Raw genomic sequence first — 24682 nt, 5'->3', positions numbered from 1 at the left:
CAGAACGCAGAGATGTGTCAAGTGGACAAAAGAAATTGTGCACATCACCAAGCCTGGATCCCACCCCTTGACCGGGAGAAACTGTTAACTTTGTAGGAGTCGCACACACACCAGTGTGACAGGGCATGGGGCGAGCACCCATCCCGAACCCTGAAATAATTAAGTTATAAAAAAGAGAAAAACATAACAAAAGAGCCTGACCCTCACTAACGGATGTAAACGAAAGAACCAAGCTGACTCTCAATCTAGGAAAAGTGGGAGGCGCAAAGGGGGAAAGGGGCTTGGGGGAAACCCAGGATGGAAGGAAGGGGTGTGCAATGGATCAGATCTGGACTGAAGAGGGGGACAGATGGGAAAGGGGAAAGAAAGGAGGGAAAGGAGAAAGAGTGAGGAAGGGGCTGGAGGAAAGTGACAAGGTAAGAAGAGGAAGGACAGGGCTGGAGGAGGGAGGGGGTGGCCAAGAGCAGTTTAGGAGGGGTAGGCTGCGTCCCAGTCTGTTTGTGATTAGCACGCAGCCTGGTGCAGAATGGAGTAAACAGAAACTTCCAGGCGTCCCCTCCGCCCCTCTCTGAGGCAAAGCAGAAATCAGATGCTCTGTGATTAATCGTGGAGGATTCAGGACACGACCACAAACGCTGTGCGGACTTGAAATTAGCTGCCTTTTCCCAGTCCTCTTGCCAAAATGGGAGTGGGGGGTGGGACGTGAAGGGGTGGGGGCCCCGCCTGCTGGGGGCCAGCATGGAATTCCCCCCGGCAGAGCTGGGAGTGACACTGACAAGCAATCAGCGGCGACCAGAGCAGCAGGCGGCATCCGGGGGGAGCGGGGCCGGCTGGGGGGCCCCAGGAGGGCTTCCTGGAACCCCAGCTCCATGGCCGCCTGCACCCTGACACAGGCCAGATAAGAGTCCCGGCTGCATTATCAGAGCCCGGCAGGGCACCGGCCTCCCTGCACCAGAAGGAAGACTCGGGGCACAGCAGGTCCTCAAGGCGATCTTCCCAGAGAGCGGGACTAGCGGCTGGTGGCCAGTGTGGATGGACTTTGCAGAGCCCTAGCTCGAGTCCGGGAGTCCCGGGCCAGATGGGAGCAGACCCTTGCTGGCGGCAATAGAGAAAGTGAGGCAGCTGCAAGGAGGGCGGCGGGACTGCACTTGAGTGTCCAGACCTGCTCGATGGTGAGTGTGAAGTGACTGTTTCCCATGTGTGCCGTGACGCCGCCTTGTGTGGACAGACTTCTGGAGCTGGGGGTGACAGGAAGAGGCAGCCCTTTCTCACAGGCCACCTGGAGCTCCCAAGGCCAGAGGAGGGAACCTGGGTTGAGGCTGAGATGGGATGGCGGTATAGTGCTGTGTGGCCTTAGGCAAGTTATTTGCCCTCTCCAGGCCTCCATTTGTCCATTTCTAAAACAGTGGTTGAACTAGGTGATCTTTAAGAGATTCTCATGATGACAGCTATTCCTTGTGCATCTGCTATACGCCAGGCACTGTGTAGGCATTTCTGAAGCGTCGGCTCGGGAAATCCCGGTAAGCCCCCTGCAGGGTAAGTATTATTGGTGTCCTCATTGTACACTGAGGAAACAGCAGCTGGGAGAAGTGAAGTGACTTACTGAGGTCACACAGCCGGTCAGTGGCAGAAACGAGAAAAGACCTAGGTTTTTCCAACTTTGCTTTGGCTAAACTCTCCTGAACACCCCCAATATTCTGTATTCTGTGCTCCATGGTTCTGCAATTATCCCAAGCAGCAGGGGTGAAGGAGAAGGAGGTATGGATGGAGCATTACCTGCAGGAAGGAGGCAGAGGTGGGACAGAAGGAGTGACAGACTGACACTGGCAAGCAGCCTTTTACTCTCTAAAGGATGTGTCAGCCCAGGGTGGAGGCTGGCTGCCCTGGGATGGGGCAAGGGCTCCAGGCTTGAATGACGAGTGCCCAGTGCAATTTCCTAGATTTGCTGGCTTGTGGTAGGAGGCTCCTGGGGGCATGAGAGAAGAGGGTTAATATGTCAGAGGTGGAGAGAGCTGGGGGCAGGGAAACTGGCATATGCCTCAACTAGGTTTTGTTCCAATTTTATTTTGCCTTTGTAGAAAATCTGTTTCGAATCACTGTGGGCCCGTGCAGCGTTTTTGGATGAAACAGAATTGTGAAACGCGTACAGCGCTTTCCACATGCCTCCCCTGGGGGGAATCACATATTAATATTATTGTAAGCTATTTGCATATATATCCTTGCAGCTGTAGCTGGCAGCAGCCAAGAGATAAGAGACAGATAAAGTCAGCTCGTGTCTCCCTGGCACGGAAAGGGAGGGTGCAGGTTACACTCAAGGGCCAGGAAACACACAGTAGGTGGGGAATCCCTGGGGTTCCAGGCTTCGGGCCAGACTGAAAGGTCCCAGCACCCAGATGTGGCCTTTTCTTTTTTCTTCCCTTGGAAAATTCCATCCCGAAGCAGCTCTGTACTGATCCAGGCCTCCTTTCCTTTCAGGGACTGGCTGTGAACCCGCCACCACCCACCTTGGGGACAAGTCAGCCCTGAGCTGTGGTCTCAGCTCTGGGAGCAACTTGTCCAGAAGTCCCCCCAGTCCCAGGTAAACCGGGACAATTGGTCACCCTACCCAGTTCCACCCTGGATTTTCTTTGTGACCTTGAGCAAGTCACTTCCCTTCTCTCAGCTTCCTCATCTTTAAAACAAAGGGATTATTTTAGGAAACCTCTAAAATCTCTCTGCAACCCTGAGATTCCATGAGTCTGGTTGAACAGCACTTAAGTTCTGAACTGGGTGAGGATGTCTGAGAGTAAGATGAAGTTTGGAGTGAGGCTGGGCGCGATGGCTCATGCCTGTAATCTCAGCACTTTGAGAGGCCAAGGCAGGCAGATCACCTGAAGTCAGGTGTTTGAGACTAGCCTGGCCAACACGGTGAAACCTCATCTCTACTAAAAATACAAAAATTAGCTGGCCGTGGTGGTGCGTGCCTATAGTCCCAGCTACTTGGGAGGCTGAGGCAGGAGAATCGCTTGAACTAGGGAGGCAGAGGTGCAGTGAGCTGAGATTGTGCCACTTGCACTCCAGCCTGGGCAACAGAACGAGACTTCGTCTCAAAAAAAAAGAAAAAGTTTGGAGAGGAGGCAAATCTCCCCACCACTTCCCTAGATAAGTCCGGGATGGCACTGGAGGAGGCAGGAATGAAGGTGGACTTGGGGAAAAGGACTGATGGCCTGTGGTACCACCTGCACGGGTGTCGGTTGTAACAACCCTATGGCCCTGCAGCTTCTGAGGTGCCTAATGGGTTGTTGAAAGCATATCATGATTTTGTGGCTCAGCGTTTGTGCTAAGTGATTTGGCCCAGATGCCCACTGGTTGCTGAGGTTTTCCCCATCAGAACCTCAGTGCTCCCCACAGGGTCCCCCAGTTCGTCCTGGGGAGCTCCAAAGGGGTATTTCATGTGCCTTTGTGAACCAGTCTCTTGCTTTATTCATCCTTCCTGCTTCCTCTTTCCTCTGAGGCCATTTGGAGATGCTTCCCTGCCCAGCACAGCAGCGTCCACGGTGCCGTCTCTGTAAACTCCCAAAGCTTCCCACTGTTTAGTGCTTGAGATACCCTGGGTTCTGGGCAGATGTGAAGAGAATGGCTTCCTCCTCAGTTCGGTGATATTCTTTGCCATGTTTTCCCCACACAGAGGTGTGCTGGAGCCACCTTGTATCAGCTTGTGAAAGCTGATTGTCAGATTTTCAGGAATTAGGTGAACGGATTGCTAAACACAGCCATTGTTAAAAATTAAATCATATGAACTTACAATTAAATAAATTCTATGAAAAACAATGGTAGTCAAGGCTGAGTGTGGTGACTCACGCATGTAATTCCAGCATTTTGGGAGGCCGAGACAGGAGGATCATTTGAACCCAAGAGTTTGAGACCAGCCTGGGCAACATAACAAGACCCCATTTCTACAAATAATTTGAGAAAAAACTAGCCGAGTGTGGTGGTGCGCGCCTGTAGTCCCAGCTACTCAGGAGGCTGAGGTGGGAGGATTGCTTGAGCCCAAGAGGTCGAGGCTGCCATGAGCTGTGATCTCACCATTGTACTCCAGCCTGGGCCACAGAGTAAGACACTGTCTCAAAAAAAAATAAAAATAAATAAACAAATAATTAGAAATTTTTTAGAAAGGAAAATATTAACTGGTATTTCTGAAGAATTACACTCCTTCATCAATTGTAACCATAGGTTGATTACAGATTTTGCTGGGGGCAAAAATCAACAAAACTGCTACCTGTGAGTGAAATGATTATATTACATTTACAAAAGAAAGGGTATTGTAAGTTTTATTTTTATTTGTAAATTGTGTGCTGCACATCCTTTACATCAAAACAATTTTTTTTTTGAGATGGAGTCACACTCTGTCGCCTAGGCTGTAGGACAGTGGCGCAATCATGGCTCACTGCAACTTCCGCCTCCCAGGTTCAAGCAATTCTCCTGTCTCAGCTTCCCAAGTAGCTGGGATTACAGGCGCCTGCTACCATGCCTGGCTAGTTTTTTATATTTTTGGTAGAGACGGGGTTTCACCATGTTGGCCAGGCTGGTCTCGAACTTCTAATCTCAAGCGATCCACCCACCTCAGCCTCCCAAAGTGTTTGGGATTACAGGCATGAGCCACTGTGCCCAGCCTACATCAATACAATTTATAATAAACCAAAGTATACGTGTGTGTGGATATGCAAATATATGTACTCGCCTATGCACACCTGTGTACCACACACTCACTTTCCCTTGGAGAGCTGGTTGCTAAACCTTTACCAGCACACCACTGGTTCCACAGCATCTATGGTTGTGTCCGGGTTGTCAAAAATCATCTCCTGAACAGTCCTCAGTCCTCTTCCAAAGGAATTCAGACCCCAGGCACGGGCCTTGGATGCAAATCTTTCAACTTCCTCCTCTCACTTAAACCAGCAGCCAAACTCCTCTCTCTTGCCTGAAGCACTGGAGTGGATGCAGAGAGATCGGGTGGGGTAGAGATCCTGTCTACACTAGCAGCATGTGGGCCCCAGCTCCACCAGTGACAAAGGCTCTGGGACGCACTCTCCATTGCGTCCACTGTGTCTGCATTTGCAGGGCATTTCTGGATTCTGTCCGCAGCGGCTCCCGGTTAGTCCCGTTCCGTTTCACGTCTCTCTCCTGCCATTCTTTGTTTTCATGCACAGCGAATGATGCCCTAACAGAAATGGCATCTTGGAACAAGTCAGAGGAACAGCTAAGCCAAACCTATAGGAAAAGTTCAGACAGCTTGCTATTTTTAGAAACTCTAGGAGCCAGGTGGGCCCTTTCCAGTTCTAAGGGCCTAAGCCAGCAAGCACGAGAGGAAAATATTTCTCATTCCCAAGTTCCGCTCTCTTATAGTCCAGGCCAAGGACGAGGCCCAGGTGGGACATTAGCTAAGAGAAGCATAACTGCAATACAGGAGGAGAACCATGCCCACAGCAGTTTAAAAGAGAACTAAAAAACGTGCACTTTTTTTTCTTTTTTTTTTTTTTAACAGAGTCTCGCTCTGTCACCCAGGCTGGAGTGCAGTGGTGCGACCTCAGCTCACTGCAACCTCCGCCTCCTGGGTTCAAGTGATTCTCCTGTCTCAGGAGCTCCCGAGTAGCTGGGACTACAGGTGCCCGCCACCACACCTGGCTAATTGTTGTATTTTTAGTAGAGACGGGGTTTCACCATATTGGTCAGGCTGGTCTCGAACTCCTGACCTCAGGTGATCTACCTGCGTAGGCCTCCAAAAGTGCTGGAATTACAGGCATGAGCCACCGCGCCCGGCCCCAAGCATGTGTGTTTTATTGTTTTGCGAGGTAGGAAGGGTGCGCCTGAGTTTAAACCTCAGTGGCTCCTGTACTCACCCTTGGCCACTCCTGTTAAGAGACCGGTGTCTTGGCCGGGCGCGGTGGCTCACGCCTACAATCCCAGCACTTTGGGAGGCTGAGGCAGGTGGATCACGAGGTCAGGAGATCAAGACCATCCTGGCTAACACAGTGAAACCTCGTCTCTACTAAAAATACAAAAAATCAGCCGGGCGTGGTGGCGGGCGCATGTAGTCCCAGCCACTCGGGAGGCTGAGGCAGGAGAATGGTGTGAACCCGGGAGGCGGAGGAGCCGAGATCACGCCACTGCACTCCAGCCTGGGGCGACAGAGTGAGACTCCTTCTTAAAAAAAAAAAAAAAGATCCAGGCGTCTATGCTTTCAGGCCATTCATTCACATCATTCCTATCTTTTTCTTTTTCATGTAATTTTAATTTTCAAAAATGGGATCATTCTATACATTTTATCCTGCATCTTCTTTCTTCCAACCGACAGGTATCCTGGACATTTTTCCATGTGAGCCTATGAAGACCTAAAACATTCATTTTAATGCCCACATCACAGAAGTCCTAGAAGAGCAGCGTTTTTTTTTTGAGACAGAGTCTCGTTCTGTCACTCAGACTAGCGTGCAGCGGTGCGATCTCCACTCACTTCAACCTCTGCCTCTCAAGTTCAAGAAATTCTCCTGCCTCAGCCTACCGAGTAGCTGGGATTACAGGCACACACCACCATGCCTGATTTTTGTATTTTTAGTAGAGACGGGGGTTTTGCCATGTTGGCCAGACTGGTCTGAAACTACTGACCTCAGGTGATCCGCCCACCTTGGCCTCCCAAAGTGCTGGGATTACAGGTGTGGGCCACCGTGCCCAGCCTATATTTTAAAAAATTTTATCCCATCAGGCCAGGCGCAGTGGCTCATGCCTGTAATCCCAGCACTTTGGGAGGCCGAGGCATGTGGATCACGAGGTCAGGAGTTCAAGGCAAGCCTGGCCAAGATGGTGAAACCCCGTCTCTACTAAAAATACAAAAATTAGCCAGGCGCAGTGGCGGGCTCCTGTAATCTCAGCTACTCCGGAGGCTGAGGCAGGAGAATCGCTTGAACTTGGGAGGTGGAGGTTGCAGTGAGCCGAGATCGCGCCGCTGCACTGGGTGACAGAGCAAGACTCCGTCTCAAAAAAAAATTCTATCCCATCATCGGCTCTCAAGAAGGGCTCAGTTTGGATGGCCATGTCTCTACTTTATAACCAGGTCTCAAACTTTCTTGACCCCTAAACACTCAAATAGAGCCCAGCCTCTCCCACTTTCCAGCAAAAAAGAAATTCTGCACTGGACGTGGTTGTTCACACCTACAATCTCAGTACTTTGGGAGGCCAAGGAAGGAGGATCGCTTGAGACCAGGAGTTCAAGACTAGCCTGGTCAACATAGCAAGACCTTTGTCTCTACAAACATATTTTTAAAAATTAGCTGGGTGTGGTTGCATGCACCTGTGGTCCCAGGTACTCGGGAAACTGAGGCAGGAGGCTCACTTGAGCCCAGGAAGTTGAAGCTGCAATGAGCCATGTTTGTGCCACTGCAATCCAGCCTGAGTGACAGAATGAGACCCTGTCTCAAAAACAAACAAAGAGGAACAAAAAAGAAATTCCGTTGGCTCCCCTGTCAACCTGCACCCAGAAGCTGACAGCTCTGTGTCACCTCCGCTCCCTCCACCCTAGTCCCAGTGGCCATGGTGTCTGTCTCTGGGCTATTGCAGTTGCCTCCTCGCCGGTGTCTCTGCTTCTCCTCTTGCCTCCCTCCGGGTCTAGTCTCCGTGTGCAGCCAGCAGGGTCCTGTTAAAATGAAATTAGATCCAGTTCCTTCTCTGTTCAGGACACCTCCTGTCTCCAGCCCTGGTCCCACCTTGCCCAGAGGACAGGCAAAGTCCTCACCACGGCCCCTGCAGGGCCCGGGCCTCTCTAACCTTATCTCTCCTCGTTCCCACTCCCCACACTTGCTGTTCTTCGGGTCGGGCACAGTCCTGCCCCAGGACCTTTGCAATCGCTTTTCTCTCTGCCTGGGCGCTCATTCTTCAGATATCCACGTGGCCCACTTGTTCATATCGCCCAGGTCTTTACACAAACATCACCTTCGCAGTGAGGCCATCCTGACTCTCCATTTAAAATTACAGCCTTCCTTCACTCCCTGGTCTTCTTCATCCCTTTTCTGGTTTATTTTTCTCCTTACCGCACACGTCTCATCATCTAACATACATATATATTCTTATTTTCTTAAGTGTCCCCTGCTGGAATGTGAGTTTCCTGAAGATAGGGATTTATTTTTTTTGAGATGGAGCCTCACTCTGTCACCCAGGATGGAGTACAATGGTGCAGTCTCGGCTCACTGCAACCTCTGCCTCCTGGGTTCAAGTGATTCTCCTGCCTCAGCCTCCCGAGTAGCTGGGATTAGAGGTGCGCACTACCATGCTTGACTAATTTTTGTATTTTTAGTAGAGACAGGGTTTTGCTATGTTGGCCAGGTTGGTCTCGAACTACTGACTTCAGGTGATCCACCTGTCTTGGCCTCCCAAAGTTCTGAGATTACAGGTGTGAGACACTGCACCCGGCCTCCTCTAGAATTTTAAAAATGGACCTCGAGTAAGTAGAATCAACCAGGCGTGATGGCTCACACCTGCAATCCCAGTACTTTGGGAGGCCGAGGCGGGTGGATCACCTGAGGTCAGGAGTTTGAGACCAGTCTGGCCAACAGGAGTAGAGACAGCCCGTCTCTACTAAAAATACAAAAATAAGTCAGGTGTGGTGACACGAACCTGTAATCCCAGCTACCTGGGAGGCTGAGCCACAAGAATCACTTGAACCCAGGAGCTGGAGGTTGCAGAAAGCTGAGATCTCGCCACTGCACTCCAACCTGGCCAATGGAGTGAGACTCCGTCTCAAAGAAAAAAAAAAAAGAAAAAGTAAGTAGGATTGAATGATTCATAATTCCATAATGACATACTGAAAGGGCACCTGAACAGCTCCACCTACCCTTCCATCTAACAATCTCTTTATAGCTATTTATAAAATGATAAACGCCTGTGAACCCATGGCCCTGCCTGCGTGCTGGAACTCGGACAACCATCTTCCCATCTTGCCTCCCTCCCTCTCTCACTGTGGTAGTAGCTGCTATCTTGAATTCTGTGTTTAGCTTTCCCTTGCCTTTCTAAAAATTGTGGTAAAAAACAGAGAATTTATCACTTTAGCCATTTTAAGGATAGAATTCAGCGGCATTACGCACATTCACAATGTTGTGCAATTATCAGCACCATCCATTTCCAGAACATTTTCATCTTCTCAATTTCCCTTGCTTAAAAAAATAGTTTTATCACCAGGCATGGTGGCTCATGCCTGTAATCCCAGTACTTTGGGAGGCCAAGGCGGGCGGATCACCTGAGGTCAGGAATTCAAGACCAGCCTGACCAACATGGAGACACCCTGTCTTTACTAAAAATACAAAATTAGCCGGGTGTGGTGGCGCATGCCTGTAAACCCAGCTACTAGGGAGGCTGAGGCCGGAGAATTACTTGAACCTGGCAGGCGGAGGTTGTGGTGAGCTGAGATCGCACCACTGCACTGCAGCCTGGGCGACAAGTGTGAAACTCCATCTCAAAAAAAAAAAAAAAGTTTTATCACTTACATGTATGCCAAAATAATATATCATTTACTTTTACTGCTGTTTGAACTTTACATAAAGATAAATCTTGTCTTCTGGCACATACATGCAGACACACACACACACACACACACACACACACACACACACACACATATATTTTGAGACAGGGTCTCACGCTATTACCCAGGCTGGAGTGCAGTGGTGCAATCTCAGCTCACTGTAGCCTTGACTTCTTGGGTTTAGGTGATCCTCCCACCTCAGCCTCCCTGGTAGCTGGGACTACAGGCATGCACCACCACACCTGGCTACTTTTTGTAGAGACGGGGCTTTGCCATGTTGCATATTGCCCAGGCTGGCCTCAAACTCCTGGCCTCAAGCAATCAGCCTTCCTTAGCATCCCAAAGGGCTGGGATTATGGGTGTGAGCCATGGTGCCCAGCCCCTGCACTTACATTTTTATAAATCATTTTATTGCTAAAATTCATTGATATAATTGCATATCACTTGTTGTTCATTCACTTTTCTCTGCTGTGTACTATTCCATGGCATACGAGCATTTATTTTTCCTGTCTATGACCACGTGGGTTGTTTCCATTTGTCAGTTTTGTTTGCTACATACACGGTTCTGCTTTGAGGGTTCTTGTACTGTCCTATTGCACACATACAGGAGTGTGTCTCAATATGTACCTGGAAGTAGAATTGCTGGAATATGAAATTGTATGCTGAATTATCTTCTAATGGTTGTACCAATTCACAAGCCACCCTCTACACATGGCATTTGTCAGATGTCTTACTTTTTGCCACCTGAATGGGTGGAATTTGCCCTAGATCTTGACTGATATCAAGGACGGGGCTGGAATGTCCAAAAGCCTTGAATGGGCTGCGTGTTTGTGACGTCCCACATCTTTGTGGCACAGCTTCTCCTGCAGGAGAGGCAAGCCTGGCAGCTGTGCTACAGAAAGGAACACATGCAGTAGGGATTACAGATCTGATAACGTCAACTTTTCCTTCCTCCCCTCCACCTCCTTTTATTTGGTCTGGTTCTCATCGCATGTGGGAAACAGTGTGGTGGGGAAGGGGCAAATCCTTGGTCCGTGACAGGCACTGTTGCATGCACTTTACAGATATTGCTATTAATTATTTACCTCTCAGATCCTGCAAATGGAGGTGCCCTTAGAAGCCCCACTTTACAGATATGGAAACTGAGGAACGGTTAAGTGACTTGCCTGAAATTACACAGGGAGTAAATGGCAGAACTGGGTTTGAATCCAGCTCTTTCCAAGGTTTATGCTGCCTTTCAGTAGCGCCTGCAGTTAAGGGTTGCAAACTCCTCAGTCCTACAGTCTTGGGTTCAAACCCTGGATCCCCTACCACCTCACTGTATACCTCTGAGCAGTTACATCACATCTTTGAACCTCAATTTCTCTAAAATAAAAAGAGCTATCTTTTCCAGAAGCCTCATTATATGTTTTTTTTTTCTTATGCTTTATTGTTTCTTTTCTTTTTTTTTTTTTTTGAGACAGGGTTTGGCTTTGTCACCCAGGCTGGAGTGCAGGGGTGCAATCTTGGCTCACTGCAGCCTCCACTTTCTGGGCTCAAGCAGATCCTCCCATCTCAGCCTCCCAAGTAGCTGGGACTACAGGCATGCACCACCACGCCCATCCAGTTTTTATTTTTTGCAGAGACTGGGGTCTCACTTTGTTGATCAGGCTGGTCTCAAACTCCTGAGCTGAAATAGATTCACCCGCCTTAGCCCCCCAAAGTCCTGGGGATAAGGTGTGAGCCACTGTGCCAGCTATTGTTTCTTGTTAGGTTATATGCTCCTTCTTGAAATTTCCCTGGAATATGTTCTTTGGCTTACGCCTGTCAGAGCTCATCTCTGGAGTTGAGGGGGTATCAATGCCACTCACACTTGTACCTGCAAATCAGGGTGCCCTCCCACCCCCTGACCCAACAAAAACCAAAGGCTGTCCGTAGGAGCAGGAGATAGGTGCTGGGCATCAGGAAAGCAAGTGTACACTCTGGTCTGGCTGGGCTGGTTTGGGCCACTGACCCTCATGACCGTTGTATTGCGAAAGAGGCTGCTCTGGTTGAGCTGTAACCAGCACAGGCAGCCTTTGGCCAGGTCGGCGTGAGATTACCAGCCTCGCACAGCCGGCTGCACATGACACGTCTGCAATACCTATTCTGAAGAGTAATTCTCTGGGATAAAGCATGTTTATATTTTTTAGAGAAGTGGGGAATAAAATTCCATTTCTGTTGCCAATTAGTTCTGCTTGAGAACAGCTTTTCTCAACACCAACATATTGGCTGCCCAGACTTGAGTTCTGTTGATTAACTCAAAGTGGGGGAAAAAGTGATTTTTCTTTCCTTCCTCCACCCCCAACCGTGAAACCCGGCTGTTAGTGATGAAAGGGGTCCTGTGGATCATTTAGTTTTCCTTGTCATGACTCCAGGAAAGGCTATAAAAATAATCAGTGGGCCCCGCTGGCCGTAATTGACTGTAGAGAGAAGTTGGCTACCACAGCGCCTGAGTTATGAGAATCTGTTTCAGATGCAGGCTTCAGTTGAGCCTCGTCTAATGACACCTGCTCCCCAAGGCCAGCGGAGGGTGGGGGTGCTGATGCTTGTCTGCATGCTTCTCTTCCTTCCCGGGTTCCAGGGAGCTCCTGGCAGAGGGACCCAGGACAAAACAGAGATGCCAGGAGGAGAGGACCAAGCATGGATCTGGCCCTGCTGCTTGCACCAAATTCCAGGTCTACTGTTTGTTTGTCTGTTTGTTTTGAGACAGGATCTCACTCTGGTTGCCAGGCTGGAGTGCAGTGGTGTGATCTCAGCTTGCTGCAGCCTCGACCTCCTGAGCTCAGGTGATCCTCCCACTTCAGCCTCCCGGGTAGCTGGGACTACAGGTGTATGCCACCACGCCTGGCTAATTTTTGCAGTTTTTTAGTAGAGACGGGTTTTTTTTTGTTTTTGTTTTTGGTTTTGGTTTTTTTTTTTTGAAACAGAGTCTCACTCTGTTGCCCAGGCCTGAGTGCAGTGGTGTGATCTCGGCTCACTGCAACCTCCGCCTCCCAGGTTCAAGTGATTCTCCTGCCTCAGCCTCCCGAGTAGCTAGGACTACAGGTGAGCGACACCACGCCCAGCTAATTTTTTTTTTTTTTTTGTATTTTTAGTAGAGACGGGGTTTCACCATGTTTGCCAGGATGGTCTCGATCTCCTGACCTTGTGATCTGCCCGCCTCAGCCTCCCAAAGTGCTGGGATTACAGGCGTGAGCCACCGCGCCAGTGGAGATGGGGTTTTGCCATGTTGCCCAGGCTGGTCTCGAACTCCTGAAGTCAAGCGATCCTCCTGCCTCAGCCTCCCAAATTGCTGGGATTACAGGTGTGGGCCACCGTGCCCGGCCCAGTCCACTGTTTGTTGGCCATGAACCTGGGGCAAGAAACTTCACTTCTTGGTGCCTCTGCTTTTTTTGTTTTTTGTTTTTTTTTAAATTTTATTCTTTTTTTTAACCATAAACTCAACCAAGTGGCACCTCATTTTATATATTTTTAAATATTATATATATAATTTTTTGAGGTATATATATTTTAAAATATTATATGTGTATATATATATCTCTCTCTCTGTGCATGTGTGTATATATATATATATATATAATTTTTTTTTTTTTTTTTTTTTTTGAGACAGGATCTTGCTTTGTCACCCAGGCTGGAGTGTAGTGGTGCAATCCTGGCTCACTGCATCCTCGAATTCCTGGGCTCAAGCAATCCCCCCACCTTGGCTTCCTGAATAGCTAGTACTACAGGTGTGGACCACCAGGCTTGGCTAATTTTTTGAATTTTTTGTAGAGATGAGGTCTCACTTTGTTGCCCAGGCTGGTCTTGAACTCCTGAACTCAAGTGATCCTCCCACCTGGGCCTCCCAAAGTGCTGGGATTACAGGCGTCATTTTAAAGAGATAATAATGGTTCCTCCTCCTGGGGTGATGTAAGGATTAAATGAGTTAATAACATGCAAAGCACTTGCAAGGAGCCTCCACCATGTGCAAAGTCCTGCGTCAACGCCAGCTTTTGTTATTTATCCAAGACTCCTCCACTCTTCCTCCCTTGACACTTGAGTCGTATGTGGTTGTGCCAAAATATCTTAGTTCAGTCCCCTGATGATGGACGTGAGATCAGTTCCGATCTTTTGTGATCACGAATAGCACTGCATTGAATAACCTGTGGCTTGTGTGCCAACCCCTCCACCCACCCCTTAAGGTATGTGAACCCCATGATAACCCTGGCCTTGGACTTTCCTTCCCGGAGCCTGCAGAACGAGGAGAGATGTGTGGGCATGCGGCCAGCTCTGGCCTGGCATGAAGACAGGCCTGTGGGGTGGGGTGGGGTGGGAGGTGGGGCAGGCCCTCCCTGAGTCAGGTGGGACAGATTCCTGCTGTGTCCATCTGGTGAGTGAGGAGCCACAGGGTGAGTTTCAGAGGGTTGGGCCAAGGCCACCCAGCCCCCAGGTTCCTGGCGAATGCCCTTATGTGGACTGGAGAGAGGAGAGAGAGGAAACCTGTACTGTGCCATGTGGGCTCTGCCCATTTTTTGTGAGCTTCCTCTAGGAAGCCCGCTGGGATCTCTGCTCCAACACACTCTGCTATATCGGCCACCGGTTTAGCACCCATGGTGGCTGGTTCTCTTCTTGGGGGGCAAAACCCATGATGATTGAGAAAATGAGATGTGGAGTCAGGAGGCTGATTTTGGTCCTGACTTCCCAGCACCTCCACCCTTGTAACACCTGTGGCTCTGTGTCCTCATCTGAAAGCAGACTAAGAAGACGAATAACAAGGCCAGGCACGGTGGCTCATGCCTGTAATCCCAGCACTTTGGGAGGTCAGAATGGGTGCATCAGTTGAGGTTAGGAGTTCGAGACAAGCCTGGCCAACATGGTGAGACCCTGTCTCTACTAAAAATACAAAAATTAGCTGGGCGTGGTGGCACGTGCCTGTAATTCCAGGTACTCGAGAGGCTGAGGCAGGAGAATCACTTGAACCAGGGAGGCAGAGGTTGCAGTGAGCTGAGATGGCCCCACTGCACTCCAGCCTGGGTGACAGAGTGAGATCCTGTCTCAAAAGAAAAAAAAAAAAAGCCAGGCACGGTGGCTCACGCCTGTAATCCCAGCACTTTGGGAGGCCGAGGCAGGTGGATCACCTGAGGTCAGGCGTTTGAGACCAGCCTGACCAACATGATGAAAACCCATTTTTACTAAAAATACAAAAATTAGCCAGGTGTGGTGGTGTGCGTCTGTAATCCCAGCTACTCGGGAGGCTGAGGCAGGAGAATTGCTTGAACGCGGGAGGCGGAGGTTGCATTGAGCCGAGATCGCGCCATTGCACCCAGGCCTGGGCAACAAGAGCAGAACTCGGTCTTAAAAAAAAAAAAAAAAAAAAAAGTAAAACAAGTAAATAATAATAATAATGCTAACAAATTCACAGGAATGTCTTGTGAGGTCTCAGAGACATAATGCAAATGGGTTTGGACCCTGTGTCTGGCACAAGAAATATAAGCTGGTGTGAGAAAATGGCCCATCTATGGGAATGTCTGGGCCACGGGCACTTGCAGCCACCTATGAAGGGAGTTAGTCGAAATTCCCAGGGCCTTGGCAAATCACCCACCCTCAGAACTGAGTTTTCTCTAGCAAATGAGCGTGCTAATGATATGTATCCCACGGGTTTGATGTGAGAATTAAATGAGACCAGGCACATATTGCTTTGCATTTACACTGTGGTATTGTTGATATTATTAGTTATCTGTGTTGACGGTTGTGAGCATCCTTCCAGACACTGGCGCAATGCGGTGCATGCAGCTGGTGCTTAGTGACTGCAAATGGATTGGCGGACAGGGCCAAGTATGAAGTAGAATCTGGGCTGGGTGTGGGTGGCTCATACCTGTAATCCTAGCACTTTGGGAGGCTGAGGCAGGAGGATTGCTTGAGCCCAGGAGTTTGAAACCAGCCTGAGTTTGAAACCAGCCTGGGTATAAGCAAGACCTCTACTTAAAAAAAAAAAAAAAAAAAGTAGAATCTGGAGGAGGCACTGATAGAGGAACCCATTTCTGATGTTGTGGAGCCCTTAGGGAGAATAAAGGGAAAAAGCCTGATGTGACCTCACCTGTGGGTTTTTTGTTTTGAGACAGAGTATTGCTCTGTGGCCCCGGCTGGAGTACAGTGGCATGATCACGGCTCACTGCAGCCTTGACCTCCTGGGCTCAAGTGATCCTCCTACCTCAGCCTCCAGAGTAGCTGGGACCACAGGCGTGCACCACCATGTCTGGCTAATTTTTGTATTTTTAGTAGAGACGGGGTCTCGCTATGTTGCCCAGGATGGTCTTGAACCCTTGGGCTCAAGCAAACCTCCTGCATTAGCCTCCCAAAGTTCTGGGATTACAGGCATGAGCCCCCACACCCAGCCCTCACCTGTGGTTTTATAGTCAGCTACAGCTTAATTCCGGGAGATGATGGGCCTCATCCCACACACCATGGCAAGTACGTGACACAGCAGGAGGCAGACCCACTTCCCCTGACTCTCAGGGCAGCAACCTTCACCCTGTCCTTCAGCCCCATGCAGGAAGCAGCCCGTGGGGGTGAGATACAGTGTCCATGTGTGGCCAGAGCCCTTGCACATTTTTGACATTTTTGTGTCTTAGGACAAAAGGCGAAGAAACTTAGATGAACTGGTTCTTGTTTCCTGGTGGAAAAACATTCCTGCCCTGATGGAATCTTCGCTGTTGTGTGGTTTTGCCTGTATTTGTGTCTCTCCCTCACTACCCTACAGTTCAGCAGTAGCTATTCTAGAAAACCCATATAGGGTAGACCCAGGAATGATTTCTGGGATTGTCTGAGGATATTTAAGGGGCCAGAGGGCTCCCTGCACCATCGATGCTGGCCCTGGATCTCCTGCCAAGTCTGCCGTTGGACTTGCCCTGAATGAGTGAACAAATGAATAAGCAGACATTTGCTGGGCAGCTGCTGCCCTCCAGGCACTGGTGTGTTGGTGTTCCACAGCCCGGGGGCCGAGAGCCACTCAAAGCATTCATATTGGGAAGCTGGCAGGGATGGTCTGGTCAACAGCATGGGCGTTGGCATTGGAGTCAGATGAACCTGGCTTTGTCAGTCCCTAAATACGGTGGCCTTGGACAGACCTGCCTGAACCTGTTTCCTCAACTGCAAAATGTGAATAAAGATAGCACAGTGTGGTCAGTGAGGACTGAGCAAGGAAGTGGCTCTAGCACTTGGCACACAGAGTTGGTCCTTAAGAGTGGGCTTTAGACCAGATAGACCAAATTCAAATCTAGATCCAGCTATGAGTTCCTTAACTTCTCTGAGTCTTGATCACTCCCTCTGTAAAATGGTAAAGTAACCTCTTCGGTTGTTGTGAGGATTTAGGTGAATTCACACATATGATGCATTTATAATGTGGAGAACCTAGTGCATGGTAACCACCTGTATTAGCTTCCTAGGACTGCTGTAATGAAGCACCTCCAACTGGGTGGCTTCAAACAACAGAAACTCGTTCTTTCACAGTTCTGGATGCTAGAAGTTGAAATCAGGGTGTCAGCAGGGCCACTTTCCCTCTGAAGACTCTAAGAAAGAATCCTTGCTTGCCTCTTAGCTTCTGCTGGTGGTCAGGGATCCTTGTTGTTCCTCAGCCTGTAGCTGCACCATCTTTGCACCACAATTTTTTGTGTGTCCCATCTTTTTTTAGACAGGATCTCACTCTGTTGCTCAAGCTGGAGTGCAGTGGCCTGATCATAGCTCGCTGCAGCCTCAAACTCCTGGGCTCAAGCAATCCTCCCACCACGGCTGGCTAATTTTTAAAATTTTTTAGTTTAATTTTATTTATTTTATTTATTTTTTAATAGAGATGGGGTCTTGCTATGTTGCCCAGGCCGGTCTTGAACTCCTGGCCTCAAGTGATCCTCCTATCTCAGCCTCCCAAACTTCTAGGATTACAGGTGCAAGCCACTGCACCTGGCTTTTAGTTTCTTTTTTAGAGACTGGATGGGTCTCAGTATGTTGTCCAGGCTGGTCTTGAACTTCTGGGCTTAAGCCATCCTCCTGTCTCAGCCTCCTAAAGCACTGGGATTACAAGTGTGAACTACTGTGCCCAGCCCCTATCCTCTTCTAATAAGGACACCAGTCATTAGACTTAAGGCCTACCCTAATCTAGTGTGACCTCATCTTAACTAATTACATTTGCAAAGACCCTATTTCCACAAATGGTCACATTCTGTGTCTCTGGGTGGACATGAATTTTGGGGGAACACTGTTCAACTCACAACACCACCTAATCAATAGCAGCTATTACTAATACTCCTCTTACTACAGAATTTGCTCAGTGCATACTATGTGCTGGGCACTTCTCCAAACTCCTTTTATTCCTCTTCCCGTTTAATCCTCTCCATGACTCTGTGACATGGGTCCCAGGATTATCTCTGTTGAGGGCCAGAGAGGTGAGCTGATTTGCCCAAGGTCACATTTGTTAGCAAATGGTAAATCTGGGGTTGGGACTCTTTTCTCTCTGACTCCAAAGCTGGCAAGGTTTTGAGACCCTCCAATCCCATCCCAAGAGCTTGGAGTCAGCTGTACTTTCTGTCCCGGAATCCCAGGCATCAGAGATATGCTCTTTCCTAGCCCACACCTCTTTCCAGACACGTCTTACCCAGAGAGGCTGTAAAAAGCGGGGGAAAAGGAATCTTGTCTTTATAATGGCCAACATGGGGTTCTGCTCCTGCCTTGGAACGCTCGTGTCCGGCTCTCCCGTGGATTGAAAGCAGCGTGACTCCTGTGCATGGCAGAGCTTGCCAGGGGTGTATATTTCATGCCTGACATCTGGTAACATTTTGGGAGTCTTGACTTGGGGCTACAAATGGAAAAATGGTTCATGAAGGTGTGATTTATTCATCATCAAGATAATGCTATTAAATAAATTGCTCGCAACGATTCGCTCCATTGGGTCAGGGAGCCCTGACTTCCCAGGCCAGGCCTGGCGAAGGCCCTGGCAGGACAAGGCTGTTTCTTTGACGCTGAGGAGAGCGTGGAGGCGTGGTGAGGCCGGACTGGGGCCTGATAGGGGCAAACGGTCACGCTGCCGGATGATGAATGGCCGTTTACATTTTAACACGCCTGCGTCTTGGATGTGGAGTAACTGGCTTTGGCTGATCGGGGGTGGGTGCAGTTAGAAGCCTCTGACAGCCATGAGCTGGAGAAGGAAGGAAGGTCATTTCCAGAGACTGGGGCTTTGGGGCCAGGAAATAGCTGCTTTGTCAGCAGAGAGAGCCAGTGGGTGGGTTGGAGGCCCCTGAGAGAGATCAGGGGCTCCTGAAGGACAAAGCCAGGCTGGCACCTTTGCAGGGGGTAGCTGGCAAGGGTGTAGGAACCGGCCACGTGGCAGAGAGCAATGCCCCAAAGCCAGGCTGCCTGGGTTCAAATCCTGCCTCCCTCACTGAGCAGCTGGGCCTGGGACAGCCCCTCCCTAACACAGGCACCATTACAGGGCCTACCTCAGAGGGGTCTGTGGGCATCGCATGGGCGCCTGGCACCTAGGGGTCTTCACTAAGTGTTAACTGCGGTTGTCATGGTGGTGATGGTATCTAGAGAAGAGTGGAGGCTGGGACGCAGAGAGAAGCAGCCCTGCTGTCTTCTGGCTGTAGATCAAGGACAAGACTTACCTTGGCCTCTGCACAGCAGGTAGGAGCCTTCTCTTGGACCTGCCTCAGGGCAGTGGGGACATCCACCGGTCCGGCTCTCAGCACATTCAATGCTGGGGTTGGTTGCCACCCAGCTTGGGCAGCCCACATACTCAGCATCACTGGGTTTACCCCCAAATCTCTATGCGCTACAGGTGAGTTCCCATGGGCTGGCAAGCAGTCCCCGCACCTGTGGACATCGAGGACCTGTCTTCATATCCCCTTCTGCTCACATGGCCCCAGCCCAGGAGGAGATGGGAGGACAGGTGTGCACCTCTATGGGCAGCCAAACCTGGGGTGGTGGGTGGGTGAGGTGTCAAGTCTGATGCATGTCTATTAGGGTTCCGGGCACTGTGACGTCCATCCAGGTGGAAAGTCCATTCTCCTGACTTGGAGTCTGGCATCTGTTACAGCATGAGAGCTGGGGCCTGACCCTTCCCCTGTGTCCTTGTTGCCCCCAGGACTGGCCACTGACGGAGCCGTGGTCAGGCTGTGGGACTCGGGCCAGCTGGCCGGGCGGCCTTCCCACAAGAGTCAGTTACTGGGGCTATCAGACGCTGTGGCTGTTGGTTTGTTTGTCTCTGTGGTACCAAGCTGGGCCAGCTTTTGGCCAAGAGCAGCCTCATGGGGAACATAATCAATGAGAAAAGGATGGCAGAATCTGGCCTGGGGGTTGCTGGGTGGAGGGCAGAGGGTGCTGGGCTGCCTGGCCATGCCTCCTCTTCAGTACTGAGCTCAGCAGGGGGCCCCAACCTCTTTTACTGTAGGACTCTGCTGGCGTCTGACCAGAGGTAGCTCTAAGCACTGGTCCTTTGCAGCCCCAGGAGGAACTGGCTGGGGGTAAAGTGAGGATGGAGGTAGAGCTTCACCTTGGTGAGGGGCTATCCTAGGGGGACAGCCAGGTGCTTGGCCTTGTGACAGCTGCTCAGTGAGGGTTATTCACAGCTCCATCGGCACTTACTGATTGGGCTTCACTTCCTGATGCTGTGATATTCACATGGCTCCAGCCAGTGGTTCCATCCATCCATCCATCCATCCTTCCATCCATCCAATCACCCACCCACCCACCTACCCATCCATCCATCCATCCATCCATCCATCCATCCATCCATCCATCCATCCATCCATCCATCCATCTTTTCTTCCTTCCACCCATCCATCTATCCATCCACCAATTTACCCACCTACCCACTCACTCATCCACCCATCCACCCACTCATCCGTCCGTCCATCCATCCATCCATCCATCCATCCATCCATCCATCCCTTCACCTACCCATTCATCTATTCACCCACCCAACCATCCTTCCAGCCATCTACCCATCTACCCATCCACCCATCCATTCATTTTCATGGTCCTCACAATTAGCCTATGTGGTGGGGATGTGCTATTATGCCCATTTTCAGATGAGGGTACACACATACACGTTAAGAACCGGTCTGAGGGCAGAGCTAATGAGTGGCTGTACTAGTTATCTATTGCTATTAGTTATCTATCTATTAGTGGCTGGAGGCTGATTTCAGTTCTTTTCTATGTGGGTATCTCCAGCATAGCAGCTTGCTGTGTCAAAGCAAGAAAGCGAAGAAGTTATGTGCGTGTGTGTGTGTGCGTGTGTGTGCTCACGTGAGAGAGAGGGAGAAAGAGAGAAAGGTGGAAGTCACTGTCTTTTATAACATAATCTTGGAGGTGACATCCTGTCCCTTTTGCCATATTCTGCTCATTAGAAGTGTCTACTCTTGGCTGGGCATGGTGGCTCATGCCTGTAATCCCAGCACTGTGGGAGGCTGAGGCGGGTGGATCACTTGAGGTCAGGAGTTTGAGATCAGCCTGACCAACATGGTGAAACCCTAAACAACTAAAATACAACTAAACATAACCCTAAACAACCAAAATACAACTGAAACAAATCCTAAACAACTAAAAATACAAAAATTAGCCAGGCATGGTGGTGCACGCCTTTAGCTCCAGCTACTCGGGAGGCTGAGGCAGGAGAATCACTTGAAGCCGGGAGGTGGAGGTTGCAGCGAGCGGAGATCACACCACTGCACTCCAGTCTGGGTTTCAGGGCAAGACTCTGTCTCAAAATAAATCAAATAAATAAATAAATAACAGAAGTGTCCACCCACACTCAGGCCAGGAGGTGGGATCACTGGAGGCCATGCTAGAAGCTGCCTTGGCCAAGCCAAGGTTTGAACCCAGTCGGATCTGACTTAAAACCTGTCCTCCCGGAGGAAGCCAACTACATACAGAGCCTTGTTCTTCCCCAGTCCCAGAGACCAGCCACCTGTCTGCTGCCACGCGGGGTTGGAATTTAATCACACATTGGCTCACTTCATGCACGTTTACTGAGCGCCTACTATGTGCCAGACACAGTGCTCCACAGGACGGTGTGGTGCCCGCCCAGAGGAGTGCACTGCTGGTGATGGATATCCGTGCTGTACATTTACTCACCTGCCACGTGGTTCTGCAGAGAACATGTCTTTTCTTTATTTCCTGCAATGGATCTGATATTTCTCACAAAGCCTACTCATAGGGCAACAAGGAAAAAGAACTAGATTTAATTTAATCTGATCCAGTACTTTAGGCCTTTAGGTAATGCTTGGTCTCAAATTTCCTTCTGCTCCTCCCAGCTTTTCTCTAAGCTGGCACTGGGTGGGTGGGTGGGGGTGGGGGTGTCTCGGTGTTGATGATGAGACTTCCCAGGAGTGGAGGGATTGGGATTTCTAGCCACGTCTGATGCCCAGGATTGCTGCTTGACTTTCTGGCATTTTGGCCGAAACCAGCAGCTGGTAAAACTCATGCTCTGGGCCTCGGCCTGCCTGGCTGACTTGGCTCTACCTTGGCTCAGAGCCCCCCTTTCTTCTTTTTTTTTTTTTGAGACAGAGTTTCTGCTCTTGTTGCAGAGGCTGAAGTGCAATGGTGCGATCTTGGCTCACTGCAACCTCTGCCTCCTGGGTTCAAGTGATTCTCCTGCCTCAGCCTCCTGAGTAGCTGGGATTACGGGTGCTCACCACCACGCCCGGCTAATTTTTGTATTTTTAGTAGAGATGGGGTTTCACCATGTTGACCAGGCTGGTCTCAAACTCCTGATCTCAGGTGATCCACCCGCCTCCGCCTCCCAAAGTACTGGGATTGCAGGCATGAGCCACTGCGCCCAGCCTTTTTTTTTTTTTTTTTTTTTCAGAGCCCCCTCTTCTCTACTGCATCTGACCCCTACCTGAGCCATCTACTCCCAGACCCTTCTGCAGGTCCCTCTGCCCCTCGTCTTAATGAGGTGTCACCTACCTGAGCAAGAACACATTGAGCCCATCCTGGCCCGGAGAGGACCAGTGTAGCCAAGGAAAGCGAAACACCAGGGCTTCCTTCCTCTTAACTTGCTGCACCTCCAGAGGCCCCACCCCTAAGCTGCTGGAGGGTGGTCTCAGAGCACTTTCCTCCCAAGCCCCCAGAGGGTCAGTGCGCAGCGGTGACTTCTAAACCTACTGTCTCATAGCAAAGTCTGTGTTGATGATCAGTAACTGGATCTGCCATGGTCCTCTTTATTCCTTCTGTACAAATTCAAATATTTTCCAGGTAGCCAGGTGCCTCAGGCCTGAGAGGGGAAGGGCTACTTACCCAGAAAGGCCAAAGAGGAAAGCCCAGTAATATTTTTCGAGCTATTAATATTACCTGGTACCAAAATGATCACACATGTAATTAGTCACAATCGTGGTAAAAGTGCTGAAGAAAAAGCCTATGAGTAATGAGGGTGTCAGGAGAGCGGCCTGACCTAGCCTAGGGGTCAGGAGAGGTGGTCCTGAACCAGGGTTGGGTAAGGGGATCCAGAATGAAGAGGGGGGCGGCTGGGTGAAGAGGGGAGTGTGTATGTGCATGTGTGAGCATGCATGTGTGGGTGTGTGAGTGTGCACCATGTGTACACATGTGTGAGCATGCACGTATGGGTGTGTGCGCACTATGTGTACATATGTGTATAATGTACATGTGAGCGTGCGTGTGCATGTGTGTGTACATGTGTGTGACTGTCCTGTGTGTGCATGTGAGCAGGTGCTGTGTGTGCATATGTGAACACATACATGCATGGGCATGTGTGAGCCGTGTGTGGTGTGTGCATGTGTGTGTGCAGCCTCATCATTTCCTGAATTTTTTTTTTTTTTTTTGAGATGGAGTCTCGCTCTGTTGCCCAGGCTGGAGGGCAGTGGCTTGATCTTGGCTCACTGCAACCTCTGCCATCCAGTTTCAAGTGATTCTCGTGCCTCAGCCTCCCAAGTAGCTGGGATTACAGGCGCCCGCCACCACGCCCAGCTAATTTTTGTATTTTTAGGGGAGATGGGGTTTTGCCATGTTGGCCAGTCTGGCCTTGAACTCCTGACCTCAAGTGATCCGCCCACCTCGGCCTCCCAAAGTGCTGGGATTACAGGCTTGAGCCACTGTGCCCAGCCATTTCCCCTAATTTGAGGCACTCCATTCTCTGAGTCTGGATTGTTGTGTGGGTGTGTGTAGAAGAGGAAACGCACTGAGGAGGGGGAATCAGATTCTCTGAGGAGGAAGCGCAAAGGCTGGGGCCTCTGCAGGAAGCATGTTTGCCTGTTCATGGGACTGAGAGGGGACTCAGCTTCTGGAGGCTGAGTGGTTGGCACCACCAGGGGACCCCGGTGGTGGGAGCATCAGGGGCAGGAGGAGGAAGGGCACTGTGTCCCCCATTAGGAATGTCCTCCTCTCTTTCCTGCTGGTCTCAGAGCTGAGGACCAGGATACAGATGGCCAGGTGCCTCCGTCAACAGACTCAGGTGACTGGGCAGAGTCAGTTTCCCCACCTGTGCACAGCGAGAAAGAGATCTGTCTCTGCCGGGATGGTGAGTGGACAGTTCTCCCGGGGCTGGCAGAGCAAGCCTCAGACTGAGGGCAGCCAGGGAACAGCAGGTCGTACTCCCATGGCAGAATGATGCTAAGGTTCCCAGGGGGTCCCAAACACCCTTCCCACCCCCTGCCCCAGTTTCATGAGAGGGCCATGGACGCTGACACTGTAACTACCCTCTGCTAGTCAGGCAGATGCTAGTCACAGCAGCATTGAATCTCAGAAACAGCCCTCACAGTGGGCAGTATTAGTATCCCCTTTCCGCAGAAAGAGAAATGGAAGCTCAGAGAGGTTACGGAACTTACCCATAATCACAAAGCAAGCATGTGTCCCAGGTTTATGTGATCCCAAAGGCTTTGCTACTCTGACTCCCACGGCTGCTGTGTGAATTTTCAGTTTCCCGAAGGGGAGAAGAAAACAGTTTGCTCTAGAAAAAGCTTCAAGGGCCAGACTTCAGAAATGCCCAGAGCTGTGAGTTCAGTATCAAGGCTCCCGCCCTCCCCTCTCCGTGCAGGGGCCGTGCAGTGAGCTGAGCCGCGGTGAGGGTGTGTTAACTTAAAGCAGCGGCCTGGCAAGGTGGCTCACGCCTGTAATCCCAGCGCTTTGGGA

General features: G+C 50.3%; 1 protein-coding gene across 3 annotated transcripts in view; it reads left to right on the top strand.

Moving 5' to 3' along the window:
- Positions 1-308: 308 nt before the first annotated feature.
- Positions 309-24682, top strand: part of RIPOR3 (RIPOR family member 3) — a 106568-nt gene continuing 82194 nt past the window's right edge. For 2 of the 3 annotated variants that reach the window (XM_054542322.2, XM_054542321.2), the window contains exon 1: positions 747-1172. In XM_054542322.2, the coding sequence (XP_054398297.1) occupies positions 1170-1172 (3 nt within the window). In that variant the 5' untranslated portion in view covers positions 747-1169. Of the gene's footprint in view, positions 417-746; positions 1173-24682 lie in introns of those variants that run through there. The other variant, XM_054542320.2, reaches the window with a different exon arrangement.

This window comes from Pongo abelii, chromosome 21 (assembly GCF_028885655.2).
Source record: "Pongo abelii isolate AG06213 chromosome 21, NHGRI_mPonAbe1-v2.0_pri, whole genome shotgun sequence".
Taxonomy (NCBI): domain Eukaryota; kingdom Metazoa; phylum Chordata; class Mammalia; order Primates; family Hominidae; genus Pongo; species Pongo abelii.
This window is presented reverse-complemented; position numbering and strand designations above follow the sequence as displayed.